Here is a 23,400-nt window from a genome sequence, read left to right as displayed (position 1 = left end):
GATATGTCTAAAATAATGAGTTACCACTGTATACATCAAGTAACAAACCATATAACCAATTCAATGCTGCTAAGTAGTGGTCCAAGTGAAATGCATTTAACTGCTGATAGCTGCGTAAATGGGAAAGCTGCTTGTCAATATTTATCAAGCCCTATGAAAGCTCATCCTCTTTTGCCCAGTGATTCTACATATGAGAAGTTATCATAAGAAAATAAATAATTCAATCAAAGAAACCAGTATGCATAAGGACATTCATTATCACTTAATCCATAATAGGGAGAAATGGGAACCTGTCCAAAAGATTTTGCATCTATTGAAAAAATACAAAGCAAGCAGATATTAAAATTATATTTAAGAGAAAGGAACATTAAGACACATGATGTACATTAAACACCTAGATTCCAGTGAATTTTTCAATAATGTGTGACAGCATCTGAAAAATTCATGAAAACTGTTGTTGATTAGGGCTTGATGCCATTATTTCCTTCTCATTCTTTCTCTCATGCTTCCCTGCTCAATCACGATTTTTATTCCTGGTAAGGAACTTGAATGCTAAGTCCACATTACAGTAAAAAATTAATTAACTGCTCAATTAAGCTCTATCTGCTCCCTCGACTTAAAATTCTCTGCTAACAAAAATAATTACAAATGATTGAGGTGGTAATATGCTTTCTGAGATATGGAAAACATGAAGTTACTGTTAATTGTAGAAAGTACTTATGATTTTCTAACATTTTGGTACATATTTTATATATTCACAGAACAAAAGGAACCACCAGAGGGGCATACATGTCAAGGAGACTGATGTGAAACTGCAGAGAGGTGCTTCCAAGGCGAGACTAAAGACAGACTATGCAGACCAAAGTGTGTCTAACATTGAAAGCACAAGAAATGAGACAGACTCATGACTAAAACCCAAGTTTGTTGTAGTATGTATGGTATTTTGTCCCACTTTTCAAGTGAGTCACTACAAAATTAGTATCAGAGACTATATCTTTGCCTTCAATCTATCTGTTACAATTGAATTGGTAATTCATGACTCACTTTTTCTAAATAAAAGTGCATTTATCAATAATACATTAACGTTCTATCATCTTTACTAGAAATAATAATAAATACAGTTGGCTACCTTATGGATGGATTTAATCATAACTCTCTCTAACTCGGCCAACCACTTCTCCACTTGACCTCTGGCTTTGGCTGTTGAAATGGTGTCTACGAGTTCCACCACTTCTCCTTCACTACTCTTCATGTGAGTGATGTCCAAACTTTCTGTAAATTCCACCTTTGCAATTCCTTCAAAACATTTCTTCAAGTGAGGTTGTACTCTGTCAGGAAAAAAAATGTTTAAGAGACTTAAGCAAATAAAAGCAATTCCCTAAATATCAGTGTTCTTTGTATACCAATCTTCATTCAAAATTCATAAAGGTGCACTATGTGTGAGGCCCCTGCTAGATGCTAGAGATGAAGCGCTGATAGAAAACACAGTCCAGTGGGAGATCATCATTAATGGAATAATCACAAAAAGATCTGTAAAATTACAATTATCCTAAGAGCTACATGAGGCTTTGTTTCCAACACAATGAATCAAAAGCTGTTAAAAGTAATACAAGGACCAAACCAATCTTGACCAACAGATAAAACACTAATCTGAAGAATCTTCAAATGCGCAAAAAGTAAGATATTTCAACTGGGATCTTCAGAGACTCCTTGCAAATTATGAACTAGGTTTAGTGCTTTAAGAAAGTCAACTACTTTGAAGGTGCCCAACTTTAGTCTATTCATTGTAATACAGATGGAACTGACTAAATTCCTCATTCTTGGCACGTTACAAATGACCAATTGAATTTATCTTTCAAACAGGCAAAAAATGTCAGGTGGAAATCTGAGTATAAAAAGTCAGGTGGAAATCTGAGTCTAAATTTATCTTTTTGTCTGGATTACTTGTCTCCTACTTTGAAGGCACAAGACACAAAACTGACAAATTTAACAAATATCTGTTCACTGACTGATGTAAACCAGACAGACTCTCTTCTAAGGAACAGGGAATCAGCTGTGAGGGGGAGAAGGTCAAAAATCTCAGCCATCATGGAGCTTATGTTCTGCTAGAGGAAAGCAAACAGTAAACAAATAAGCACATTATAGAGTAAGCCAGATGATAAAAAGTGTGCTGGAAGAAAACGAGGCAGAGAAGATAATCAAGAAAGGTGACTAGGGAGTGCTGGAAGGGGTGCCACTTTAAATAAGTGGCCAGGGAAGGCCTTCTTGAGTGGCAGATGTTTGAGCAGGTTTCCACAAAGATCTAGAGGAGGTAAAAGAAGTCTTATGGATATTTGGGTGAGGAGGATCCCAGGCAAAGAGAACAGTACACTGAGGGAGGAGGCTGCCCCTTTTATGGGAGAATTACAAGGACTGTAGCAGAATAAACAAGAAGAAAGCTAGTGGGGGATGACTAGGAAGGATCATGGGGGAGCACCTGCGTGGGTGACTGCAAGCCACTGAGAGGGCGCTGACTTTTATTCTGCATGGGACGTAGAAGAGGGATGTGTTCTGAAAAATCTTTAAGACAATATGTGATAAAATGAGAAATCCACTCCAAGGTTCATCACATTTGGAAAAATATCATTCAACGGTATTCCTTATGCTTTTAATAATTATTTAAGTTGATTATTGATATGATTTAGAATAGTCTTGAAAAAAGTTATTACATAAACAAAATCATATATATTTAAGTTCTGCATTATTCTGAAAATTAAAGGCAACAAACTTAGCCATGTATTATATACATATAATATATATGTATATCTTACTTACCTAGTGGGATCTTTAGTCTCAGACAGTATCTCAAGAAGTTCATCGTTAGACAAGAAAAAGAATCTGGGGAAGAAGAGACGCTTCTTTTCCAAATATTCATTAAGTCCTTTAAGAATGAGTTCCAATAGTTCATTAGACTTTTTCAGCCTCTCCAGCATTTTCTCGATAGTTACAACTGCCAGAACATGTTTATCCTAAAAATAAAAAAAGTACAACTCAAAAATATTTGATATTCATATTGACTTTATATTCCTATTATTTTTGAGATTGCATGGTTTTAATATAACAAATGTTATTCAAAATTTAAAGTGAATACTTACTTATGTTTTAAAAGTACTCTTGCATAGTCTAGATCTAACCAGCCCTTTAATTGTGTAAAAGTCACGTTGACTTGGTCCTCATTGATGTTGGCCACAATTTCTCATGCTAAGTTAGGAACTGTGAGAGACAATGAGTGTGGCAGGAGTGGGGAGGGGGACACTATCTGAACTCACAAGAAGGACAGGAGGAAACAAAAGAGTATGAGATATGTTTGTCTATTGTTCTTCGAGGAAAAGTACTCTAAAAAGATGTCACCATTACAATTATTATTTTGAATATTATTGTTATCAATAATAATAAAATAACAATTCCTGTTTTATGAGGGTAGATAAAAATAAGGGGTTGGGAGCATGGAGGAAGGAGCTTTACATAAAGATCTTACATTGCAAAGAACTACCTTTGGAACCACATTATAACACTCTGCTTGTTGAAGGACTGAAGTTCAAGGTGTGCTCTTCCTGAACTCTCTAGAGACTAAGATTGTTCTACTTTCAAGGCATGGATTTCTGAACATTCTATCACTTGAAAGTGTCACCGTGAGCTGTTTGCTTTAAAGGGATTCAAACACAATCAAGTATTTTTAAAAGCTTTCTTTTATGCTGTAGGATTCAAAATAAGAATTATACCAAAAGCTGGTCTTAAGAACTGATATTTTAAGAAATAGTTTACTGATTTCTCAAAATACCCCTACAAGTAACCACCAGGCTTATGAAAATCTTTAGAAATACATATTAAAACACAATCTAGACAGAGCTGAAATAAAATTCTTTTTACTGTTTTTCCTTAACACATGATTGATGTCATCCAGGTCTAGTCTTGGTCTTATAATCCCAAACTCAGTGTTCACCACTGACACCAATGACAAAGAAAGAATTCTTTACTAAGTAGGCTTAGAAGTGTGAGAGAGAGGTGGCAAAACACATTAGAGATTTTAATCACCAGACCAAATAAACTTCATGAGAATACACTGGTACATTTAGAAAATTCACATGAAATTAAATCAAGGGAATATTGTTAAAAATTAAAAAGAATTTTAAGATTAACTAATTTAAACCTAGTTTTGGTACTTAGCCAAAGAGAGTTTGGTACTGACTGTGAGATCAATCAAAAATTTCAACTGTAAATTGTTTCACAGAGAAATTTTATTCTACTGCAGGAACATGTTTTTGTTAATATACTTTCAATGTGACTGGAAAGGAAAGATAATTTTCTGCTTTGTTTTGAAATATAACAATGTAACTTGGGAACACAGCAATTTAATCAAAGAACAAAATAATCATCATTAATACCTGTTTTTTTTTTTTTAGTAGAACAGGTTCACATGGAATATGCAACATATGCAATTCACTTATCTTTAAAGAGGCACAATTTTTTAAAGGCATTTTATTATATTTCCAAGAGTTTTATGTTTCAAGTAAACATTTAAAAATGCACACAAAAAGAAGCGTGACAGAGATTCAGGTCATAATTTAATGTTCAGTTCATTCGATAAAGTATGGAACAGTACCCTTGTACTCCTAAATTCAAAAACCAAAATGGTGTTCTTAGAGTGCCACCTTCTGGAAAAGCATGCTTTTCTTTGTTGGAAAAAAAAAAATGTTGCTAATAAATGTGAAAAATTCCTTTCACAAATTAACAATGTTTGTTTTATTCTCAGCCAAAGAATTTATTGCAATTCGCTATTTTGGATCTGAGATTTGAAAGCTAAAATAAAATCAGTTATTTAAAACAACAGTTCATATTTCTTTCCCTAAATATTGCAATTACAAAAGAAATACCCCTTGGAAGCACTTAGCATTTGAGCAAAAAAATTTTTATTGAATTCCTGAGGTCAAACCTATTTATCTAGATCAGCTCAATGATGCCGAATCAAATATGCTAGTTCTGAATCAACACAGGCGATAATCTATGTACCTTGGTATATGGACTTAAGAAAAAAATATAGAAAAGTAATCAAACATCTCTGGACTGGAAACTAAACACTCTCTTCCCATGAGAAGGTAAACAGAACAGAGACTACATCAGATGAAGAGAAGAACAGACCTGGTTCCTAATCACTTAATTAACCTAACTCTCTATTTTCTTATCTTTAAAATGGAGATAAGAGCCCTCTTTCAAAGTTGTTATGAAGACCAAATTAGACAAAATATTGGAAGCACCTAATATGGTGCCTAGAACACACATATGCTTGAAACTACCCTTTCCATTTGGCCTTCTATAACTGTCTCTTGATGAGATACAGACAGAGAGACACTACTCTGGGGGAATTCATGGAGTAAGTCACTTACATCACTCCATTGGTTTAATGGAGTTAAAATAAACATTTTGTAAACTGCCATCCTTCTGGTAAGATATTCATCATAGTAAAATAAAACTGGCTTTAAGTTCCTTTAAGCATTGCCACAAAATTCTAGTACAGAGTAGGCATCCCATAAATATTCGTTGAATGCTTGAGTGAATGAGGATGAGTTAAGCCTGCAGACACACAAGGAACACTCAAGGAACTTACAACCTCCCCCCCACATTGTACCAACTTATTAGCTAAGGTTCTCAAGACAGAACAATAAGATGTTATAACAGGAAGCTACCAGAAATTTGAAACTAAGTATGACTCCTTTGACGCTTTAATTACTTTTCATCTTTGGGAGAGGAAAAGGAATTATTAACCGCTATTACTTTTTGGTATTAAAGAAATCATTTTACAAATTTTACGTGTCGTCTTTTGCTTCACAAGTATCACTAATCTCATCAGCTCAAATGACAAGCTACTGGTTGATTTACATTTCTAAACCAATTGCCTGTGATATCAGGGCCTGAAACTTTAATTGGGGTACACAGAGAGAGCATTCTAATTACTGCGGCCAGGAAGCTTCACAGAAAGTACACTTAATGGAATTAAGCTCAAGCCAGTTCTATGAACTTCCAGAAGCATAAACTTCCAAATCAGAAAACCTTGGACAACAGAAAACTAATAAGATCCTCTTTAAACCTTTTAAGTACTAAGAAAGGAAATGTGCATTCACTGAGTAGACCTTTATGCTCCCTTACAACTTTCAGATCCTTTGACCTCATCAAAAATAGAAATTCTTTCAAGATGCAGGATGTTTCTAGGATTAATCCAGCTCTTAGGACCCAGGTTTCTAACACTGAATTTTCAGAGAAGGTTTTTCAGAATTCTTAGAACTAGCAATAATTCAAGGATCAATCTCAATTTAACTATTCACCCACTCACTCAACAAATATTTATGGAGGACTTGATAGATGTCAGACACTGTTCTCAGTGCTTGGGCCACAACAGTGAACAAAACAGACAAACATCCCAGCCTCCATTAGAGACAGATGATAGATAACAAACATAACAATTCAAAAATCATAGACTAAGTTAAAAGGTAATAGATGCTGCAAACACAGAAAGGGGGATCAGGATTGCCAGGAAAGGCAAAGGCAGGTTTCAATTTAAATACGATGCTCAATGTGAGCCTCTTTATAAGGTAATATTTGAGAAAAGACTTCAAGGAAGCAAAGGTACTCATTAGTTCTGCAGATATTTGGAGGTACAGCATTTCAGGAACAGGGTCCAGTCAGAGCAAAGGTTCTACAGCAAAGGGTGCTTGGCATGTGTGACTGAAAAAAAAAAGAAGAAGAAAAAAGGAAGCTAGTGTGGCTGGAATAGAGAGAGTCAGGTAAAAGTTATAAGGACAGAGAGGTAAAAGGGTAGAGGGAGAAAATCAAGAACTTCCTGTTCAAGGAAACCATTGCCATTTCCCATCAGAAGCATTTCTCCCTTGGATACTAAGATATTTCAACTAGCAAGAACAAAAGCAGGGAAGCAAAATTGTGAGTTTATTGGGTGAACTGGTATAAAGTGTCACTGTCATTTTCACTTCTTAATTCCTGGACCCATGTACTCTGCCTATGGGAGAAACTCTGTATTTGGAGCTGGTTGAGAACTCATGCTATGTATCCTCTAGAACTGCACCCCAAACTCACACTTTTCTTCCTGCTGGAATAGCAACTGAGTCTTCAACATGAGACATTCCACTTTTTACGAGGTCCGTGTTCACACAGGACCCGTAAATCTTATAAGTATCAGTCAATTGTCTCATTTCCCTTGTAGTGTGGGTTCCTTAGCAGAAGCAATGTTGTGTGGAAACTGTGACAATAAGTCATTCTGTAAGTCAGGAATGACAGTGTTGACAGAAACTTGGAATAAGAAAGAAAACCCCTCTGGTGCAGAAAAATCACGGATCCCTTCTAAGTTGAAAGAGGTCCAATGTATTTAATTCCTTCTAAATGGCTGCCTGGTCCCTTCAGGTGTGACCCTGTATCAGGAGCATGTTGTTAGTTTCTGCTGTTGGCAGCTTGGACACTCAGCAGTGTTGGGTAAGGGACCCAATAATGACAAGTCCTTCCATAATTCCCACCTCTGCCATCATGACTTCTTTGTAGCTTGAGTGACCATATAACGCAGTTTGATGAGGAGAGTTCTGGTTTATGTTTGCTCTCCTAGCTTACTTATTAACTGCTTTAACTCTCAGAAATTCTGCAGTCTGGACAACATATCATGTGATTCTTCTATGCATACTCACTGTGCATACAATGGCATATACTGACTGACATTCACAAAATAGATCAACTGGTCAACTAATATTATCAAGTGCCTCCTTTTGCAGTGCTGCATTTTATTAAACACTTACATGGAGCACAAATATACTCATATTCTAGTCTATTCTGTGATCCCTTATACCTCCTCCTCAGACCTCCTTGTTGCCAGTCTTTCAATCTTGTTTCTTCTAAGTCCTTGATCATACAGCCAAACTGTTTGCTACTGACTGTGATCAATGTAGACCACACTGCTGACCATTTGTATAGTCAAGGTCTAAAAAACCCCTAATATTTATTGAAGTTGTAGGATTCCCTTCCTACTACCCTTTAAGTCAATCCCCTAAGTAGGGGGCGGGGGAGGTTGTAATTTCTGCTTCTGGATGATACTCAAGAAATATTTTGCAGAAATCTATAAGCCAGTCTTTAATTTCTTCAAATCATATCAAGGATTTTTGGCATTTCAACTTCGTTTAGGTGGGCCATCACGGAAGCCAGGTTTTGGTCAAACAAGCAAGTAAAACAGAAATCATTCACATCTCCCTGACTAGCTCATGGAAACCAGGATCTCTGGTAAGTGCACTCACATCAATACATTTGACTGTATCTAACTTAGGTTCTCCCTAGGCAAGCACATGGCAATATAATACCTCCTTTTTTCCTTAGGATTCTGACAAGGCTTCTGGCAAGGGAGGCTCTCAGCGTGAGGGTCAGGGTACCCAAAGTCAATCAAATTCACCCAATTGTCCCCACTCTCAGTTCTCACCATCCCACTCTTTCCCAGTAAGTAAATTATCTTTCACAGAACAGATCTGGCAAGGCTGTGAATTAAATTACATTGCAATTTGGCAACCTGCTGGATCAGACTCTATAATTTTTGGCTATGTCAAATTTGTAGCTATGAGAATTAAGAGGTTCTCGAGGGCAACCACAGAAGCACCTTAATCCTCTGACCATGTCTTGAGCAAAGAATTTAAGCCCTGAATTATGCCATTTCTTTCATTTCTCCAGTGTTTTAGAAAAAATTCAGTCCATCTCACATCCCTTGTATTTCAAATTTGTACTCTATTGACCTACCACAGCAGTCAGTTGGTCCACCAAAGCACTGCCCGTAAAACAGACTCTTCATTCCAGGAAGCCAAGAGAATAATTTAAGTAAGTGAATTTTGGAGTGCATGCCAGGTACCACCAGTGTTCCATTTTCAGATGGTAACTAGATTTTAACTACCCTAAGATCCAACTTGGTCATATAGACCAAGATCCTAGATGCCAACTTGGAGGGTTTGATACCTTTATTCAGAGTTCAGTGCAGAATCCTTCTAGGTAGTTAAGCAAAAGGGAATATAATATAGGGAATTAAGTTATTACAAAATCATTAGAAGGTCTAAGGGAGCACACTCCAGGCTGGGCTTCCAGGAAAGACTCCTAGAACCTGTGGAACTGATCTTGCAGGAGTGTTGCCACCTCTGCCTCAGTAAGGACAAAAGGACGCCACCACTAGAACTAACTGCTTTCAAGAACACAGCACGGTGACTGTGATTCTAGGATCAGAGAGCAGGATCACAAAGCCACCATCATCATCGGCTGTAAATACCCATAAAACTGGTGACCAGACACTGAAGTCTGTAGGAAAAGAAAAAAAAAAAAAGTGATCTTACTTGACAGCAGAACTAGCTAAAATGGCAAGAAGATGGCCACTGTATGCCTTCCAAATCCCAAATGAGCATACCTAATCATCGAAATCGAATTCACTTCCAGAAACTTAGATGCTAAGGAGTCTGGGAGACACAATTTTAGCTTTCCAGCTCACTAGAAAGAGGTGAGATGCTTGGCGCCAAGTGATCATATTTACTATAGTAAAAGGAAAAAGAAAAACAGGGGGAATAGTGTTCATATCTACTGAGATGCGGTTAGACTACAAAAGGAAAAGGTTTGGGGAGAAATTCAAGAGTGCCTTTTCCTGCCTTGTACGAAACACAAAAGACTCATGTGGATCAAAAGTCAAGTTTGGGTACACGCAAAAGATTATCCACTTCCTTCAACCCCAAATGATGGGCAATTCACTGGTCCTGTATTAGGGAGGGGGCCCAAGAGAGTCCCTAGAAAAGTTTTCAAGTGCATGTAAAGAGAGGAGGCTAACGTCTTCTTCTCCAACTGGAAGTCTGTTCCATCACCAGCATGCTGATCTGTGCCAGTGCTGTCAGAACAGGAGAAGAACTCTGGGAGAAGGTGGTATGGTGGGACGACCAGGTGAAGGAAGGGCAAGGACCATGTGCTCAAGGTTACCAAGAAGTACAGAAGATGGATCCCAGGTGCTGCAGACCCCAGGTGAAATTAAGGGCTACAGATCTGTGAAATACTACTAGAATATGGGGCCAAAGACATGCATATGAGAGGAATGTGGCAAAAGCCATCATTGGTAGATCAGTTGGAAGATGGAGTCAAGTCTGGCAGAGGATGACCAAACCTAGGGGAGATGCTCAAGATAGCATCCCTCAGCAGCCAGAGCTTGTCAGGGTCTTCACCTGTCCACACTGAGTTAATCTGTGGACTTCACCTCTCCACAACTGGTCAAAAAGCTAGACTAGTTGTGATGATCAACTGTAAAGGCACAGTGCAGGTACCAGAGACAGGAGGCCGTCCACCTTATGACCACCAAAGAAAAGAATAGCCAATTTGGCTGGATCGGTTACATCAGTACATTTTCTCTCCCTCTCTTCCTCTTTCTATTTTCTCCCCCTCCTTCCCTTTTCCTCTTCACCTCCTCCCTACCTTCTCCCTGTCCCAATACCAAGTGATAAGACCAGGAAAGAGAGAAGCAGTGTGGGAGAGCGCAGTCCCCACCCCACCAGAGCCCCAGGGTTACCTGACTACGGGTAGGAGAAGAGTTCTAAGTAGAACAAGAGATTGAGGTTTTCAAACAGGTACAGCTCAGTCTTCATAGGCAAAACTATCTTAATAACCAAAAGTGACTGGAAAATTCTGGACTTACACTGAAAGGTCAGTAAGGGAGTTTTCCCCAGTGAGAAACAGCCTTTGGCCAAGCGTAGTTAGGAACAGGTACCAAAACATACAACTATTTCATGCTTATACCTTAAGGAACCAAGATAACCTCAATTCAAGCCATTTATATTAACAGCATCATTTACATTCTGTTTTTAACCTCTGAGCCTTTTCTCTTGGCATAGTTCTAAAAGAACATTTATTAGAAACCCATAAGACTGAAAGTGATGGCTTTTTGTACCAAGCGTTTAATCCAGTGGCTTCTACTATACAGATCATCCTCATTAGCCTTCCTGAGAGAATATGGATTTATGTTTCTTTTCAAAGCTCCGGAGAATATGGACAAAAGCTGTCCTGAATACTAACATATCGAGAAAAACAAAATGTAAAGCCAGTTGAAGAAGATAATCAAGTCTTATAGCAAAAGTAAAGGAAGTGTCATCCAAAGAAAACTGCTTATTTGGGAAGGAGAGGAAGTAATGCTTTTCTGTTAATATGTTTTTAATGTAGTTTTATAGAATTGAAAATCTTTCTCCTTTATTTACTAGACTCAGCATAGCTTCCCCTTTCCTAGGCATTGAACTATCTATAAAATTTCCCTAGCAATATGAATTTTGAAGAGTATTTTGATCGAATGTCAAAAAAAGAATTTTTTTAACTTTTAAAATTATATTAACTAGGAGAATACAAGCATCTACTTTTTATCTTTTTTGGGCAACAAAAAAATTCTACTTCATCCCCTTCCAAACAAAAATGTATACATGTTTTAAGGGTTTTGCCCTGTTGTAAGGAAACAATATAGGAAAGGCTAAATTTATAAAACAAATTAATTAGAAATGAGTAAATGTGTTACAAAGTGACTCACCAGTAGGTCCTTTAAATATGGAATTCCCGTGTGATTAATTCTACAAAAGTTTGGTTTATACAGAAGCTTTGTTTCAAGTATTATTACATAAAATGAAGTAAACTTATTAAATAAACAGACCCATGTCCATCTTATGGAATATTTTCCTATAAAATCATATAGTGACATTGATACAGTATCATCAGTATTTAGGATTAGAGTCACAATTTTCAAAGTTTAAATAATAAAAATATGCATATTTCCATTTTAGGGTAGAAAAACTTTAAGATAATACTCTTCCTATCTTACAATATTGTATTTGATCAAAACACCAGTAGAGAAGTTTACATTCATTTAATGATATAATTTAATAGCTAATATTTCTTGTATTTTAATCTTAACTTCCACTAACACACAAACCACGCTTTGCAGGCAGTAAATAAATAAATGTCTTTTGAACTGAACAAAAACCATACCTTCTTTGGTGTTACTGGTTTTTATTAAATTCCCTCCTTAACTTAAATTCTAAGTTCTCCACTGTATTTGTGTGGGGATTGATTGGTAGATTGCATTTTGTTTGTCTTTATTGGGTTCTTTAAGTATATTTACCTTTGCAGCAGCTCTTCTTTTTTTTTTTTTTTTTTTTTTTTTTGTCCCTACAGAGAAACTTGTTGATTGAGCAGTTGGCATGCTGACCTTTTCCCACCATGGCACATTTCAGTGGTGGTGCAGCCAGTAACATGGGGGCCAGAGAATAGACAGGACAGTGCGTGCTGAGCACACTGTCTTCCTACCAGAGCGTCCAGTAAGAACCACTGCCAGAACAACTATCATTAAGTGATGCAAATTGAATTTTGACCTCAATAAGTAATCAGGACAAAATGCCTATTTTCCTTTTGATGTTTCTTGCTCCTGGGATTCTAAAATAATATCTGAAAAGGAGCCTACGTGGGAAAAAGACAATGGCTTATTTAGATTGTTTTGAACACAAAAATCATGTCACTTCAACAAAACAATCACATTCTCAGAGATTTTTACCTACCTGTACTACGCTTTTCATTATATCTCTCCACATTTTATCCACGGTTGTAAATCGTCTGCCTTCCTCAGGCATTTGAGACATAATGTCCGGAGAACTAAAAATGGGCTCCAAATACAGCCACGTGGCTTGGACCTTGAGCCATTCATCCAGAATCTCCTGAAGCAGCAGGAGTTTGCCCTCCCATTGCCTGAGAAGCAAAACACAGTGGCTCTTATCAACAGCAAACCAAGCAATGTTTCAGATGATAAAACTCAAAACCATGACTAGGCTGTCAATCTTACATGCAATGGTGTTATTCCAATTTCCATTCTTCTACCTACTAGCTCTGTTCTACAAAATCTGTCTCTAAATAATAGCATCAACATTTATGCTAATACAGATATATACATGTTAGATGTACCTATCTACAAATGGGTTGGTTTCTGTATATCAGTAAACCTTTCTGCAATCCGATTCTATGGACAAAGGGTACAAACTGAGAAATGAGATTTTAGAGATACTAATGGTATTCTCAATCAAGGGCACTCGGAACTTCTTAGGAAAGGTAATTACATCCAAGATTTATTTCCTTTAACATTCTTATTTTTTCAGTTTTTAAAAACTTTGGGGCCATAAAGGCTGTATTTCCAGAATAAAATATTTCAATTCATAAGATATAACTGGCATTTAAAGAAAAATCTACATAATCTTAAATACACTAGTGTGGCATTCATGAGAAGGAAGCATTTTTGAATTTACAATGAGTTATCAGTTTATTTCTAAATATGGAGAACAAAAACAACTTAACTTCCTCAAGAATAAATATAATTACAGCATAAACTGACAATTTTACAAGCACAGTTCTATGGTCTTTGCATGTATTTTCTCTATCCTCACAACAACCCAAGGAGGCAGAGTCCAGAGTGTTGTATCTTTTTACCAGTAGGGAGACTAAGGTACATAGAGGTAAGTACCAGGTTCAAGCTCACTCAGCTAATAAACAATAGAGCCAGATTTGAACCCAGACAGCTGTACCCACTACACTATAAGAGATAACATGGCCATAAAGAAGAATGATTGGTTAATGGCAACAAAACTTAGAGATGGGATGGCTTTATGTGTAGATTCATACATTACTCGTCATTTATAATTTTAGATTGTTAAAACCAAGAAATGTATACAGGAGTTCAAAAAGTCACCAGGCATTTTTAAATGTCTTTCTAAAACACCTTCCTTTCAATGTTCATCAATAAATGTGTCTTTCACACAGGGAAATGAACGCCTCTACTTCCTTCTGGTACTCTTCCCTCCTTCTCCATCTAACCCCTGACTAATGCAAAAAATTTCTCACTAGCTAATGATCTCATGAACAGTCCTTAAAAATAGAATCTAGATATACCACTTTAGGAGAAGTTCAAAAATTACTCTTGATGAGCACATTGGAGCAAGCTGGGCAGGAGGCACAGCAATCAAACACTGAGCCAACACCAACAGCTGAGCAAGCTCAGGTTTAGGATAATATATCAATAACAAGAGGCTGATATCACCAAGCAGGTAGCTTTCCCTCACCATGCAAATTCACATTGGAGTTGGTAGTCTGACTTGGATTTACTCTTTTTTAAGATAAAATATAAGCTGCTTAAAAGAAATCACAAAAAAATTTAAAAACTGACAGGATGGGCTTCCCTGGTGGCGCAGTGGTTGAGAGTCCGCCTGCCGATGCAGGGGACACGGGTTCGTGCCCCCGTCCGGGAGGATCCCACATGCCGCGGAGCGGCTGGGCCCGTGAGCCATGGCCGCTGAGCTTGTGCGTCCGGAGCCTGTGCTCCGCAATGGGAGAGGCCACAGCAGTGAGAGGCCCACGTACCGCCAAAAAAAAAAACAAAAAAAAAAAACTGACAGGATAAAGGTCAGATTTAGTTGGCTGTGTCAGACGCTCAAAATTCCAGACGAGAATCATAGTTTCATGCTTTTGCACATATCTAGCCATCCTTTATGCATATGACTGGAAATTACAATAGGCTTTGAGGAATCATCGACAACAAACTAATTAGTATATTTGGAAAATTACATTATCATCTTCAGTTTTACAGTTTATATGTTCTATAAACTGTGTTCATAGGCATGAGACTATTTTTGAGAGTCAAATGTATAAGATCAGATTGTGGGCAATAAAAATGAATATCTGGAAGCTGACTGTCTACTACCTTTGTTATGAATATATATGATAGCAAAAGGATCAGGACTCTTCCAAAAGCAATAAAGGTTATCATTCCTTACAATACACTATTTAACATATTAAGCATAAAGTACAGAATCAATTTTTAAGAAGAACTGGATATTCCATATGAGTGATAATTTTGGTAACATAGTATAAACACTGTCATATAAATAACACTTTACCTCATTTGTTTTTCATAGGGTTTAACGAAAGGAGATCCTCGCATAGTTTGTGTCTTAATAATATGGTCATCCAACAACATCTGAATTTCATCAACTGATGACAAAATAAATGTCCCACTTTCTCTATAAGGAAGAATGACAAATTCCACTGCATCCCATTCATTAATCATCTTCTCCATGGCCTTTTCGAGAGAATATTCTTTGCTAGCTGCTTCACTAATACCTTCAAACCTATCTAAATATGGTTCCAGATTCATATCTATAAAAGAGAAGACAGTGGAATCAACTGCTGGCTCCAGGGGGTAACCGACGATGCTGGACATGGCCTCCCAGTGCCTGGGGCGCAAACCAGGATTACAAACCACTTGAATGAGAGGAATGTGCTGCTTGAAATCTTCCACCTTTGCTCTTACTTTTTTTGTCATTGCCAATGCATTTGGAGAATCATGGAAGGTTTTCTCCAGCTTATATAGTCCTCTCCAGTAATTTCCAACTTCTGCTTCTATTTGGTCTGGATTCACCTTGTGATATGGTCCTTCTGTCCATGCCCTGTATTTGGTGCTAAATTCTACAACAGTTTCATAGAGACGAAGATAAGGGTTCAAACCATCTTGGATTTTTTTACGTTGAGGATATATTGATGGTAGCCAACCAAACGCCTCCTCCTCAGCATTAAGCTGCTCAATCTGGAAGGACAAGTATTAAGTATGTTATTCTGAAAGTGAATGATATTCAAAATAAAGTTTTAAAAAATATTTATATCAAATGTGACCAAAAAAACCTTTCATTAAACCCTAAAGTTAAATTAGGCCATAACTAGAAAAACTGAGCAGTGATCTCTTTTTTCCTATTTGCTTTATTTTGTTTATTTTTGTTGTTCCTATTTCTTTTTTATTACAGTTTCCAGAGAAAAATGACTGGTTAAGTTAGTTAAAATAGTAAATTTATATATATAAAAAGTCTCTGCCCATCCAGATATACTGAGGATATAGCTTCATTTATTTTATTTTATTTATTTATTTTTTTTTGCGGTACGTGGGCCTCTCACTGTTGTGGCCTCTCCCGTTGCGGAGCACAGGCTCCAGATGCACAGGCTCAGCGGCCATGGCTCACGGGCCCAGCCGCTCCGCGGCATGGGATCTTCCCGGACCGGGGCACGAACCCGTGTCCCCTGCATCGGCAGGCGGACTCTCAACCACTGCGCCACCAGGGAAGCCCTAGCTTCATTTATTAACTCACAAGAACTTAATTACTTTTTTAAAAATTCATTTTTTTAATTTATTTTTGGCTGCATTGGGTCTTTGTTGCTGCGCACTGGCTTTCTCTAGTTGTGGCAAGCGGGGGCTACTCTTAGTTGTGGTGCGTGGGCTTCTCATTGCAGTGGCTTCTGTTTGTTGCAGAGCACGGGCTCTAGGTGCACGGGTTTCAGTAGTTGTGGCACGCAGCTCAGTAGCTGTGGCCCACAGGTTCTAGAGCGCAGGCTCAGTAGTTGTGGCCCACAGGCTTAGCTGCTCCGTGGTATGTGGGATCTTTCCAGACCAGGGCTCGAACCCTTGTCCCCTGCACCGGCAGGCGGATTCTTAACCACTGTGTCACCAAGTAAGTCCCAAGAACTTAATTACTTTTAATAAACACAGCATTGTGTTAGATACTGTGGAAAATAGAAAAAAGTATATTGCAAAGTACCAATTCCAAGAGTTAGTAATCCAGATGAGGAGTTAGATACCAATTATTTAATAATATAAGGCAACAGAAGAGATGTGTTAGAGCAGTAGCCATTTAATATAAAATGAATGGTGTACTTTTAAAAATGCTATCACTCAGAGACAAGAGAGCCTGCTGAAATAGCGCAATCACAGATGCTAGAGAAGCTACAGCCAGGGCTGGGTCTTGAAGGTAAGTAGGATAAGAGACACAAAGAAAGCATTAATTTCCTCTTAGATTAGTAGTGAAGTTGTGAGGATATGGGAGATGTAGATGAGAAATCTATAGAATTGAAAAGAGTGAGATAGATACGTAAATTATGTAGATTACTTAAAATTTCAGTGGCATCAGTTTTAAAAAATCTACAATTTCTCTTGTCTCAACATACATTTACATATCTGAGATTATTATAAACTATTTAATTACCTGAACTAAGATACTAAAATCTTACAATATATAAAAAGTGGTAGAGCATCATAATATGGTCTGTTTTCATATTTCCCCTTTTTATAAAAAACGCAATTAAAAATTTCAAACTTCTAACATGGGAAAGAGTACGGTTTTTTCCCACCCAGGTGCTTCTAACGAGACCACTGATTTCTGAAATAGCGGTACTGGGAACAAAGTAGCTTGATGGGAGAAAATAATGGACCTAATTTAAAAACACAGCCACCAAATCTAAGCTGGCTTCCATGGAGGTGAGAAATCTAAACAGTAACCAGGTATTATCACATAATGTAAATGATCAAGATTAAAAAGCAGGTGGAGATATAACTCTATCTTTAAAAGATGAAGGCCACTGAAATGTTATTACTACCAATAGAAAACAGCAGTGCTGCTCCCTCCTTGAAGCATGTCTATAAAATCTATTTGTGCCATTCATATTAATCTCTAATTAAATGTAGTTTAACTCTTTTATTTGAATCCATTTCTTAAAGGTGAATACCCAATACAAATTCAAATGCTCATTCTGTTGAACTAATTCATCCTATTAAGAATTTTAAAATTATACCTTGTCTGCTGCTAAATCCAACTTTCCATTCAGTGTCTGAGCCTTTTTCAGGTACCGCTGTATATCTTGAAGATCTCCAAATGAGTAGAATTCTTCTGTCTGTTTAGCATAACTCTGCAATTCCTCCACAAACCGTTCACACCGTAACTAATAAAAACAATTATTTTCGTTACTATTTTTAAGAGTAAAAACCCCTAGGCATCAAGAGAAAATTTTAGAATTTGTAAGGATTGTCAGAATTATTATTATTATATTCTGTCACTGGCAAAATATGAAGAAAGGGATGATCTTGAAGATGACTGGGATTCAAAATATACAGAATTTTTAAGAGTTGGGATTTAAGATTAATGGATTAAGATTCCTATAATTCACAAATTAGAGAAAGTTTACCCTTGTATTATCAAGGTAAGAAGTTCTAATAAAATGAATAAGAATGTGCTAAACAATGGTATTTCTTTAGTATGCTAATGAAATACAATCACTTGAAAAAAATCTCACAATAATCAAGTAAGAGGCTAAAAGTGAACTCCAATTTTTTTTTAAGGCCTGTAAAGGTAGCATCTTTACAAACAACTGGAAAAAAATGAATTTCTTTAATTGCGTTCTGATATTCAGGTATCTCTTCAATCAGCAATGCTAAAACAAAGTGTTCCAAAGTTATTTTTCTTGTCCCATGGGCTCTCTTCACAGGAAATAAAATAAATAAACCCAGATTTAAAAGCCGAAAAACTAAACCCTGCCAGTATAAAACAGGTGTGTGTGTTTGTTTGTTTGTTTTTAATGAGAAAGGCTTCTTACGAAATTGTCATTGGTAAGGCATTCCAAATTAAATGGCTCTTAAAAAAACAGCTCTGAATAAAATATTCAGAAGTCAAATCCAGGTTATTCAAAAATAGATTTTATATTTTACAGATTATCTAGGTTGATTTCTGTCCTCTTTGGTTTTCTGGCCAATTTATTGCTCTGGCCCAGTGGGGGAAGGAAAATGAAAGGAAAAACTCATTAACACTATGTGTAGTTTGTAGAATGGTATACATTACAACGAAGAATAGATAATTCTGGGCCACCTAGTGATTTCCTAAGGGTCTATTATATTGTAGCGTAAGCATCAAATACTCATGATGCTTTCTACAGGTTTTAAAAATTTCTGAAATGGCCTAAACATAAAACAGAAATATAGACTTAAATATAGACTTATAGTTTAAAATGAAGAGTTTTTTTGGTTTTAAGTCTATAATTTATTCTGCAAACAACATATGCTGCCAATTAATCGTATTTGCTATAGTGAGGTAGAAAGAGGTTAGGCTTGCTATCAAACAGCTCTACTGGCTGACTTGAAACAAGCCTCTTCACCTTCACTTGGGAACCTTAGTCTCTTCATCTGTAAAATGAGACTGAAAATACTGTGTCATTTATTCACTTAATAGATATGAAGTGCTCACGGCACTTCTGTGTGTCAGGCACTGTGCTAGCCAAGCAGATATAAATGGAGAAAAGGTAAAAATGAGACTGCCCTGCCATCAAGGAGCTGACCGACTAATGGGGAGATGGAAATAATAACATAATGATCAGATAATTAGCCCGGTGGAGGTGTGTTAAAAGTGTCATGGGAGCAGAGGAGAAGCAGTACTGAGGTCTGACTGAAAGGGCTTCTCAGAAAGTCAACCGACTTTGCTAGATAGACAGGCGGGGCGGCAGGTCGCTCCAGAGAGAACGGAGGGAGCAGGTAAGAGATGAGAGGTGTAGGAGAGCAGGGACCAGAAGTTGCTCAGGGTTACTGAAGAGTCAAGAGCAAGAAGTGGGGAGAGGTAGGAGGTGAGCCTGGACAGGTAGATGGGGGGAATCACACACCATCTTATATGTAGGACACACACACCAAAGGTTCAAGTCACGGAACGTTATAGTGGTGGTTCTGGGCACGGTACTTCAGCAAGTTGGTGATTATGAGGTGTGAAGGCTCACCTCACCAAGGGAGCTTTGACCTTAATAAAAAATAAACTCAAGACAGTACTATAAACCATATAAGATAAATATTATTCTTATTAATGGTCATTTGTGGGCAATATATTCAAATGTTTTCTCTCTTGAAAAAGGAAGAAATGATGCCACATCCATCCATTATGTGTCCTATCCTCTACTAAGACTTATGGGAGGAGAGAGCTAAGATACACTCTCTGAAATAGAGGAGCTGACATTGCTATGTAAGAAGTTAAATATTTCCAGAAAATGAAAATAATTTAAAATATCCATGATTCCCACCTTAAGACCTTCTTGATATTGTTCTGTTTTCTCCTTAATGATCTTCCTGTGTTCGTCAAAAATTTCATCCATTCTTCCATACCACTGGAAGACATTATTATTTAGCCTAATGTCTGCTGGAGAAAAGTTGGTACACTCAATGAGGAAGGCGAGGCAGTTTTTAGAATCCACCAATCTCCGTCCCAGTTCAATCATATCAACTGTCTCTACTTTCTGAATATAAGCCTGAGAGAAAACAAAAATTACAGATGGCATTTTAAGGAACAGCTCATGTCAAAAAATAGCCTGTAGAAATACACTGCATAAATATGTACAGACTTGTTAGAAGTATAGACTTTTGGTTCCAAATAGGGGACTGCAGCACAGTCTGCTTCTCATCCATCCTGAAAACCTTTACTGACAGAGCAGGGTGAAAACCAGAAATACTAAACAACACACAAAGAGCACTGGGAAACCAAAGGATGCTATGGTTCTCTGGAATATAAGAAGCAGATGCTGAGTGATATCATTTATTCTTTCAGAAGAGCATTTCGGGCACCTATTATGTGCCTGATACTGTGCCAGGTGCTGGCAATACAGTGTGACAGAAACAGACCTGGGCTTTGTCCTCAGAGAGCTTATAGTTTAGTGGAGGGGACAGTTAGTCAAATAACCACCATAACAAATGTAAAATTGCAAACTTGCAACAGACACCAGTGCTGCAACACTTTCCTTAGTTATAAAACTAAAATATAACTGTAGACAAATTTAACAAGGAAGGTGCTGAATCTATGAGGAAGACTACAGCACTTTATTGAAGGACATTTTAAAAGTACCAAATAAATATGGAAACCCACGTTAAAACATAATATTATAAGATGTAAATTCTCCTCCCACCAGTCTAGAAAGTCAATGCAATTTCAATCAAAATTGCAATGGCATTTTAAAAAAACTAAATTTGATGTAATTTTAAAAGTCTCTGAAAGTACTCAAGAGTAGGCAAAGATTATCATGAAAAAGGAAAACGATAGAGACTAGCCCGGCTAAATAGCAAAATATACTATATAGATGCAATAATTTAAACAGTTCCTGTTCTGGCAGGAGTAGAGAATGGAACAGAACAGAGTTTAGAAATAGATCCAAGTACAAATGGAAATTTAGTGTTGAAAAAGAGGCATTTCAAATCAGGAGTGAAATGACAGATCATTTAATAAATTGTACTGAAGTAATTGGCTATTGATTTTGGAAGAAAGTAAGAGCCCTATTTACTTCGTAGAAGTACAGAGAAGGTCTACTGTTAAGTGAATAAAATAATTTGCAGGAGTAATGATTCTATTTTTGCAAAGACAAAGCTCTGTGTGTGTGTGAGTGGGTGAATATATAGGTGTGTGTGTATGTGTGTGTGTACACATGCACGTGGAGGTGCCCATGTGTATGGACATATATACATGTAGCTCTCTCAAACCTCTTTTGAAACATACTAATTTATGCATATATCTTAATATAAATTCTGAAAGAAACCTGCTATCCCCCTGAAAAATGAGAAAACTGCCAATTACTTGTACCTACCTGTGTTTACCTTCCCTGTTATACCCCACACCTCCCTGTCTATGAAGTAAATGCTTCTTTTCTTAATGCTTTTAAAGTTCTTTTAAGTGTCTAATAACCACCTCTCTCTGGCTCTCCCTTTTCATCACTCTCCCTAGTGCCATATATATACATAGGTTTGGAAAGAACCATTACTCCAAAAAAAGGAATTATGGAAAAAGAGGAACGTTTACTTTGTACAGTTCCATATTGTTTAAATTTTCACTTTTGTAATTAAAAAGATAAAAAGGACATTGCCTTAAAAGCTTTCATTGATATGCCATTCTAATTAGAATGTTTTTCTGTTGCAAATCCAAACAGTGATCTAAGTGAAAATACATTTTTGTAATTTGGTTAATCAGCTTTTTATGTAGTCAAACAACTGTATTTTTATTTCCTCTTACTGATAAAAAATGACTGATGTCTGTATTGAATAAACTGAGAAGATATTTATGCCCTTACAAGAATAAACTTTTTCAAGATACAGAAATATTTTAAATATTAGGTAATGAATCCTACTTGCTAATTCTGTGAAATGTTTCTATGAACAATAGAAATTCACACTAAATAACTCCAAATTCCTAAATACTTCCAGCGATGGTTAAGAGGGTAAATAAATAACACTCTTCATACTCAGTATTCATTTTTTTCAAAGGAATTTCCAGCTATGGAACTCTCCAGCTACCTTTCAAATCATCCATAATCAAAGTATCACTTGATGTTCTACAATAACTCATGTAAAATATAAAAAATTCTAAAAAGGATATCATAGGTTTGTTTGTATTTGATACACACACATACACATAAATTCACATGTTAAGAACCCCAATCTAAGTACAAATACTTTAAAGGAAATAGAACCCTTTAGAGGCTGATATGCAAAATTTGGTTCTAGTGATTTTCACAAATTTTTAAGTGAATAATTTAATGTACCTAATCATTTGAACACCTTTTGTAATTTCCTACCTATACAAAGTTTTGAATGATTTAACATGTTTTGCTGGGTTTGCTTAAATATTTTAAAATCTAGGAACACAAGGGTTCTATTTTGGATCTTCAGATTGCTAGAAAAGGAAAAAGAAGATCCTGTAAAAGTGTAATGTTATAAGAATGGAAAAGGAACAAAATAAATGGATGATAAACCAGGTGTTTTATATTATTTTATTACCATCAGGTAGACTTCAAGCACAGAGGCAACAAGAAAAATGATGCAAGACTTCTCTAATATTTTTAGTACCATAAGTCCTATGCTCAAAACACTTTTCAGCAAACTACCACAGAAATGTTTAATATATAATAAAAGCCTATCAAAAACAAAATATTACTTAAGGATTAAATATTTGTTGATTAAAAAAATGAAGGATGACTGCATATCTCAGGTTGCCCAAGACAGTCCTGGTTTATGCCTGTTGGCATGGTAACAATTATTAATAGTGCTCTCAAAAAGATTCTTGTAGACAACTGCATTAATAACTCCAATACTTCACCTCTCCCACTGTCTGTCCTCGTAGTGTCCTCTCACTGGCTCTGTGGCCATTTTGGTCAACAGGCTATTCGCTAATGTGACACAGGCAGAAACTTGAAAAGCATTTGTACAATTGGGCTTGCTTTTGTGCCTCTACCATACCATGAAGACATGCCCAGGTGAACCTGTTGAAGTCTGAGAGACAAGCGAAGCAGAGTCAAGCTTCTGAAGCTAATTACACTAGTCAACCCAGCTGAGAACTAGCTGATATGATTGAGTCCAGAAGAACCATCTAGGAGGAGTGTCCAGCCTGAATCACCAAACTTCACACTCATGAGCTGTGTGTGTGTGTGTGTGTGTGTGTGTGTGTGTGTGTGTGTGTGTGT

General features: G+C 36.8%; 1 protein-coding gene across 1 annotated transcript in view; it reads right to left on the bottom strand.

Moving 5' to 3' along the window:
• The window catches only part of DNAH7 (dynein axonemal heavy chain 7), a 245,023-nt gene that overhangs the window by 164,519 nt on the left and 57,104 nt on the right, over positions 1-23,400 (bottom strand). The window contains exons 15-20 of the mRNA XM_027125386.1: positions 19,984-20,208; positions 17,725-17,871; positions 15,009-15,694; positions 12,627-12,813; positions 2,815-3,008; positions 1,130-1,328 (exon numbers count right to left, since the gene is read on the bottom strand). Of these exons, the coding sequence (XP_026981187.1) occupies positions 1,130-1,328; positions 2,815-3,008; positions 12,627-12,813; positions 15,009-15,694; positions 17,725-17,871; positions 19,984-20,208 (1,638 nt within the window). The remainder of the gene's footprint in view (positions 1-1,129; positions 1,329-2,814; positions 3,009-12,626; positions 12,814-15,008; positions 15,695-17,724; positions 17,872-19,983; positions 20,209-23,400) is intronic.

The sequence above is a fragment of the Aethalodelphis obliquidens genome, unplaced genomic scaffold, assembly GCF_003676395.1.
Source record: "Aethalodelphis obliquidens isolate GAN/ISIS:26980383/991018 unplaced genomic scaffold, ASM367639v1 scaffold2, whole genome shotgun sequence".
NCBI classification, from domain to species: Eukaryota; Metazoa; Chordata; class Mammalia; order Artiodactyla; family Delphinidae; genus Aethalodelphis; species Aethalodelphis obliquidens.
The sequence above is the reverse complement of the archived record's forward strand: the minus strand, read 5'-3'. Positions and strand labels throughout refer to the sequence as shown.